At 48.0% G+C, this 7,234-nt stretch overlaps 1 protein-coding gene across 1 annotated transcript; it reads right to left on the bottom strand.

Annotated features, from left to right (window-relative positions):
* Positions 1 to 6,333: 6,333 nt before the first annotated feature.
* On the bottom strand, positions 6,334 to 6,761 carry Nhlh2 (nescient helix-loop-helix 2). The gene has a single exon (XM_050157593.1). It carries the CDS (start codon positions 6,759 to 6,761, stop codon positions 6,354 to 6,356), a length of 408 nt encoding a protein of 135 aa, XP_050013550.1. The 3' UTR covers positions 6,334 to 6,353.
* Between the last annotated feature and the right edge of the window lie 473 nt (positions 6,762 to 7,234).

Genomic DNA, 7,234 nt, shown 5'->3' with positions numbered 1-7,234 from the left:
GGAGAGATGGCTCAGTGATTAAGAGTTCGTATTGCTCCTTGAGTGCACTAGAGTTTGCTTTCCAGCACCCACGTCCAGTGACTCACAGCCACCTAAAACTCTAGTTACAGGGATGGGGGTGGGGTGAGGGGTGTTTGGTGCCCTCTCCTGGCCTCTTCAAACACTGCAGTCACTTGTGCATAGCAGCTCACACATACACATATAAACATAATTTTAAGTGTAAAAAATACAACAGATTTACCGCCTGTACAGCTTCCTAGGCAAGTGTAAATACAAAGATGCTCATAACAGATCACACCCATTGTGTACTTCTTCCGCTTTGCTATCTTGAAAATCTGTACAGGGAAAACCCCAAACACACACATCTGAGGGCACTGCACAGGCTGTCTTCTCCTTGAAACCACGGACTCTAAGAGGAATTGGCAACAGAGCCAGTGACTAATTAAGTCACAGGCCGTGTCTGAACTGGGCTCTACAGTCTTGGCATCTCACCTGGAGGGCCGAGAGAAACAATGTATTCTCATACAATGAAGTGGGTATAAGGAACGGGGCAACTGATGCTGTCTAAAGTCATGGAGGAAAGGAGAGTACTTCTGTGTGAACTGGATCAGGAAGGACCAGGTGTGCTTGTGTGTGTATGTGTGTGTGTAGCTGGGTTTAGCAGCAATGTCTAACCTCGAGAATGACTGAACAAAGTTGGGAAGTATTTCTACGCCTGGAGCACGAACTGAATCTCACTTCCCTCCCGAGAGGTAACACGAAGGCATGCTAGTTTTAAAAGAAGGTTGTGATCCCTGCCAGAATGAGGGTAGGGGGGTCCCTAGGTGAGGTATGTGGGTGAGAAGATGAGAGACTAGAAGGAACAGCAAAGCCGGGGACAGCACCAAGTTGGCAATTTTCCCCCTAGGGTTGGTCCAGGGTCTTCTTGCAAAGTAAAAGGTCTCCACCCCTCCGGCCCCATCAGGGCATGCTTGGCTCAGCTAACAGCACAGCTCTGCTTTGGCTTCCACTCATCCGTCCTGTAGATGGAGCAGCCTTGTTTACTGCAGTCCTCGCCTTCCCTAGGTGCTGCCTGAGCCGAGGCGTCTCTAAGTGCATGGATGGACGCTGTCTGTACAGGGGTCCAGGGGCAGGTATGCACATGGCATGGCCACTCTGATATCAGCAAACACTGTAGAATGTGACAAGTTGGGGGTGGACCTGTTAATCAATTGGAAAACATGTCTTCATGAGTCGGGCAAGTTGTCTGGTGGCTTTAGGCCTCAGTTTCCAGTCTGTGAAGTGGAAACAGTGAAAGTATCTACCCTGTTGAGTGGTGGGGATTATATGAAGTCATGCATTTGCAATGCTGCTCTTAGGTGTACAGTGTCTACACTCAGCATACAACTCATGGCTATCCAATCAGTAATAATAATAAATGAGAAGTCCATTTTAACCTGGGAAAGGGGACTGGCCAGACATGCTCTCAAGCTGGCTGCCAAATGGCAGGAAAATGGATATAATGGACAGCAGCCAGAAGCCCAGAGGCTAGATACTCACCTCCCGTGCCATGTGGGGACACGTGTTCATGGGGCAGAGCAGTCAGGAAGTCATGAGGAGCCAACTGCTCCTTTCCCCCTTCCTTTGACATTTGCACCCATCCCAGGTCCTCTGTGCTATAGAGAAGCCCTTGCCAGCGTCAGGTTAACCAGCTGCAGGAGAGCAAAATCCAAGAGGGAAGAAGATGTCCTCTGGATGACAGAAACCACACCCAGTGCAGGGACTTCTAGCCATGGCAGCACTGTTCTCAGACTTTTTGGTTTGCTTCCATCAAAGCTTGGTCCCTAGAACCCACTGAGAGAGATCTGAGATTGTCTACTGTGTCGTCTCTAGGACCAGCTTTGAATGAACATGTTTCCTCCCACCAAAGTGGTCTTTCAGATTTTCTGTAGAGCTGGATACCAGTGGTATGACCTCTAATTCCTTCTTGGAGAAGACTCCCAGCACGGGGGTGTTCCCTGCTCTCCCCCAGCTCCCCATGCATCCTGACTCTATACCCTTTCCTCTCTCCTCAGCCTCCATTCCTTTCCCGCTCTACCACACTACACAGACACTCCCCTGTGACACAACCTTGGCTCTCTCCCTGGAAGGAATGTATTTTTGCTCAGCACTTTTATGTCTTACCAGTGAAAGGCTCCAGGCAGGGCTAGGAGTGGGGAGAAGTCTCTCTGAGCAAGTGAGCATTGGGCCCACCCCAGTGGCCTGCCCACAGGATGGGGTGGAGAGGCGCAACCGCAGCAGGAGACTGAGCAGCTGAAGAGGAGAGGAGGTGAGAAGAGCATTCAGAGGGAAACCACACTGGATGGAGGACAAGGCTGGGGCCAGCTGGGAAAGGTGGGCTACGAGAGCAGCCAGCTGATCCTTGTGACAGCCTTCCTTCGTGGCTCTTTAGAACAGCTGTAGCTCAACTTTGGACTGTTTTCATGGCATGACAAGAAACTAAACGTGATATGGGATGTCCTTCAGTATGTGTGTGTATGTGTGTTGCTTTCATTGGCTAATGAATAAAGTTGTTTTAGTCAATGACTCAGGCATATTTCCAGCTAGCTCTTATATCTTGAATTAACCCACTTCTATTAATTCGTGTATTGCCATGTGGCTGTGGCTTACCGGAAAGGTTCCTGAGTCGTCTGTCTCCTTCGGCAACTACATGGCATCTCGTTGACTCCGCCTACTCTCTCCCTATATCTCTGTTCAGATTTCCCACCTGGCTTTACTCAGCTAAGCCATTGGCAGAAGCAGCTTTACTCATTAGCCAATAAAAGCAACACATATACAGAAGGACAACCCACATCATGAAAGGCCGTGTTAAGTGGCTGTGGCAGCAACTGTGAGAGCTGGGCAAGTAGAACTCTGTCTCTACTCCAGGACACAAGGCCTTCCTTCATGCTGTAGGAAACACTACCCCTACCAGGACACCTTTGCCTGCCCTTCTTCCAGTCTCCAGTTTACAATTCCTCAGTGTCCTTCAAAACCAGTGGATTAATCATTTCCTGTCAGTATTCTCTTTGGCACCGTCTTATCTGATGTCAATTTTTTAGGGTCTAAAACATTTCCTGGCACTCATTATGTCCTCAGTAAATACCGGCTGGTCAAAGTGGGAGTGAATTACCTCAGTGCCCCTGCTCAGAGAATCCTCTCTCGGTGCTCTCCATCCCCCATGGTGGAGTCCATGCTACTTTCAAAGGATAAGCCTATCCCCCTCTGCTCTAGGTAGAGTCACAGTGCTTTGTCTCTCTCTCTCTCTCTCTCTCTCTCTCTCTCTCTCTCTCTCTTGAGGATTTGAAATGACATTTTAAAGATCCTCTTCTGAGACCGCATGGGTTGTGTACCTGGGGGTGTCGGCCTTTGTCCTACTCCAAAGCAAGTAAACATTTAGTCCCAGGCATTGAGTGAACAGATTCCTCCTAGGTGTGAAGGGAGGGCTGTGTTGGTGAGCTGGATTTCAACTCATTTGTCCAGGTCAATCTGTGGAAGGTTTCCAGAGGTTAGACATTACCTTGGCATAGGAGCATTTACTAGAGAGATGCTATGAAGACCAGGAGCTGCCACCTCTTCCCGCTCCCTAGAGATACTCCCAGCTACCACAGTGTCACAGGCCACACACGTCTTTGCTGCTCAGAGACTGAATAGCCACTGCTGCTGTGGCCAAGACCTTGTCCAGAGAGAAGTGAAAGAAAGTTGCTGTTCTTTTTGATACCCTCTGCAGAAAGCATCCCAAACACCTCCAGACAGAAGAACACGAAACCTTGCTTGCTAGGTATGGGTGAAACTTACTACTGTAAGAAACCAGGGAGGAGAACGAAAACACTGTGAGCCTGCAGACTGTATGGAAAAACCAGAGAATCCATATAATATAACCACTTGTTTATATGGTCCAGAGATTTGGCTGATACAGTTCTCAAGAGTCTATATGAGCATGCCCATACAGGGATATGGTTATATTATTCATGGGTTCTGCTTATACAGTCTGCCATGTTTTATACCAGATACAGGTATGTAGATGACATGTTTCCTATTTAAGGTTGTTTTAAGGCCATTTCTCACTGCAAGTGTGTCATAATCTGAATGTGGCGACTGATTCGATGTTTCAGTAATACATACCTTGCACGTAAGTGACCAGAGGGTCACAAGGGTCTGCTCACTGACTTTTTCAGAGAGGGCCTCATGTAGCCCAGGCTGGCCTTAAATTCACTACACAGCTGAGGGTGACCTTGATCTCCTGGCTCCCCCACCTCCTGCTTCTCAGGTACTGGGATCGAAGTGTGAGTGACCACGCCCAGCTCTGCCCTGCCACTTAAATGCAGGCCCCTTTTTGGACCTGAGTTTTCCCAAGAGCTTGGATTAGACAGTTACAAAGTTTTCTTTTAAAGCAAAAAAAAAAAAAAAAGACATTTATGATCTGCGTAATTTTTTACAAGCACACCTCCCAGCTTTTCCTCACGGATGAGGCATGATCCATACCGTACCAGGCTGTGTTGTATACAAATTTATCAAACCATCAAACATTGCAGCCCCTGAATATGTACGTGTTCTCTCTTTCTTTCTCTCTCTCTCTCTCTCTCTCTCTTTCTCTTCTTTGTTCTCGTTTTGTTTCACTAATTACTTCTAAGGAATTGAGTCCCATTAAGACATTTCACGCTCAGCCAGCATGTTCGATTTCTAGACAGATGCTTAAAATAAAGAGGAGGAGTTTTATCTGATACCTTTATTTATATGCAAAACAGCGCACCAGTCATGAGATATGAAAACTCGTCAGGTAGAAACCAGGTTATATCTATTTTCACTACAAAATATTGCATTATATAAAGCAACAGAGACACAAAAAAACCCTGAAAAAGACTAAAATCTTTGGATAGCAGATGTGGTTTTTTTTTTTTTTTTTCCTTTCTCCCTTGTCTCTAAAATACACTTCTTGCTTTACGAGTTTCACAGCCAAGAACATGAAACATTTCCAGGTCATAGACTTTTCTTTTTGGTTGTCACAGAGGAAGTAAGTCTGAATTCTTTTTTCTTTTCTTTTTTTAGGAAAATAATGTAACTTCCTAAAATCATCCCACGCACAAACGTCACACACGCACACACAAGAAGCTATTCCTTATAAACAGTTTGGAAAGGTTCCTTTCAGACAAAACTACAGGCAAGAATAACAACACTTAACTTCTTAGAAAACTATAGCAGTGAAGGGCTAGTGTTGCTGACCTCACAACAAAACAACCAACTTCGTAATATATAAAATATGCTTAGAAACAGGGGAAGCGGGAACTCTCTTATACAAGTGCAATATAATCCGAAAAAATAAAGAAGACCACAAGATAATCGCAACAAACACATAAAAGGTTAGACGCAATTATTTCACGGGGGAAAAGTGTAAACACTTGACTATAAATAAATTGGCACGGAGTATCCAAAGTAAAATTATCACCACTCTGAAAAATAAATGTCTTGAAAAAAATACTCTACTCCTTCTAACATAAATAAAAATAGGCTGTCTTTTTTCTAACTGCATCTATGGGTCCACATGTTAAGGTCACAAATAGAAGGGTTGTTTTTGGATATTTAAAGGGGCATTTTGCCCTGAAAAGCAATCAGATGTTAAATTTTCCATTTAAATATGGAGTTTTCTATCTACCTTAGTGTCCTATCTTGGGGTTAAAGTCTCACTAAGCTCAAATCCTCCCACGGTGTGTTTTGTCTATTCTGAATGTATCTTTTTTTTAACCTTGTCAAATATTCAGGATTTTATTTATATTTGAATGTGATTTTTCATTTCACAGGGTGAACAGAAAGTTTACTGGGCCACCTTTCTGTCTTAATCTCTATATGGAAAAGATTTTAATCTTTTCCTTCTCCCCAAGGTTTGGTGATTTCTCAATTAGAAAAACCCCCGATAGTCACAATCTGAACCGATCAGCCTGGGCTGAGCTTCTGCCCTTCCTTATCCTTTCAAAATATGAAGATGTATGGGATTTAAATAGGGGGACTCAAAGCCTCCAGTGGGTTACTGCAACCACCCTTAAGGAGATGTCCCTAACACATCCAAGGAAGGCCCCGAGCAACTCACCCTAGGTACCTCCAGAAGGTTCTTCCAGCCAGGAAAATATCCCTGCAAGACCCAGATCTTTCTGTCCAACCCCACCTCCCAGGCTCGGAAACATTGCCCTGTTGCCTTGATGACCAGAGAGAACAGACTGCAAGCTTCCCCCCTCGTTCTGGTGTCTCTGGGCGACCGTCAGGCCTGGCAGGACGGGTGTGTTGCCTTTGGCAGACTAGACGCCCGCCCGGACCGGCGGCCTCCCGCGGCGTCCCCCTCCCTACACGTCCAGGACGTGGTTGAGATAGGAGATGTAGCAGATGGCCAGGCGCAGGATCTCGATCTTGGAGAGCTTCTTGTCCGGGGGCAGCGTGGGCAGCAGCTTGCGGAGCTCGGCGAAGGCCAGGTTGAAGGCCTCCACGCGGATGCGCTCGCGGGTGGCGTGGGCCGAGCGGTACTTGGCCGTGGCGCGCCGGCGGCGGCGCTTCTCCTCGCGGCTCAGCTGCTGCGGGTGCGGGTAGAGCGCGGCCCGGCTGCCGCCCTTGCTGTCGCCGTCGGCCTCCTCCACCGGCTCCAGGTCCGACACGCTGCCCAGCACCTTGACATCTGCGCCGCCCAGAGACTCCGGGTCCGAGTGCGTCGAGCTGGGGTGATCTGAGTCGGCGGCTTGGTCCGGACTCAGCATCATTTTGCAGGCTGATGGGGAGTCAGAAAGTCAGTCAATAAAAGGAATCTGATTCTTCATTTGCAATGAGGGGTGGTAGGCGAGGGCCTAGCAAGCTTGACTGCTAGAGGACCAGTGTCCCGGGGTCCCCTCCTCGCACCAGGCCCACGCACATTGGGAGGAAAGGCTAGGAGAGGAGCCGGCAACAGAGCGCACCCCGAACCCCACACCAAAGCCTGCAGGTGGCCTAAGCAGCCAATGGCCTTGGGGTTGGAGAACGATTGTGGGCCTGCAGCGCTGGCTGGCATTTTGTGCCTCCTCTGACCAAACATCAGCTGCTCTATCCCGCCCCCTTGCTCCATCCCCTTCCTTGACACACGAAAGACCTCGGTGGATGGATGTCTCTGGCTTTGAATAGAGACGCGGAGTGTGCTTCTCGCCCGAGGGCCTGGGGCAAGGCAGCTGGAGACTCCCAGCGCCCGGGAATCTGGGCTGCG

The sequence above is a fragment of the Alexandromys fortis genome, unplaced genomic scaffold, assembly GCF_014885135.2.
Source record: "Alexandromys fortis isolate MF-2015 unplaced genomic scaffold, M_Fortis_MF-2015_v1.1 scaffold_78, whole genome shotgun sequence".
Taxonomy (NCBI): Eukaryota; Metazoa; Chordata; class Mammalia; order Rodentia; family Cricetidae; genus Alexandromys; species Alexandromys fortis.
This window is presented reverse-complemented; position numbering and strand designations above follow the sequence as displayed.

Coding starts and splice junctions, on each gene's coding strand:
- Nhlh2 (XM_050157593.1), bottom strand. CDS start 6,761: ATGATGCTGAGTCCGGACCAAGCCGCCGACTCAGATCACCCCAGCTCG.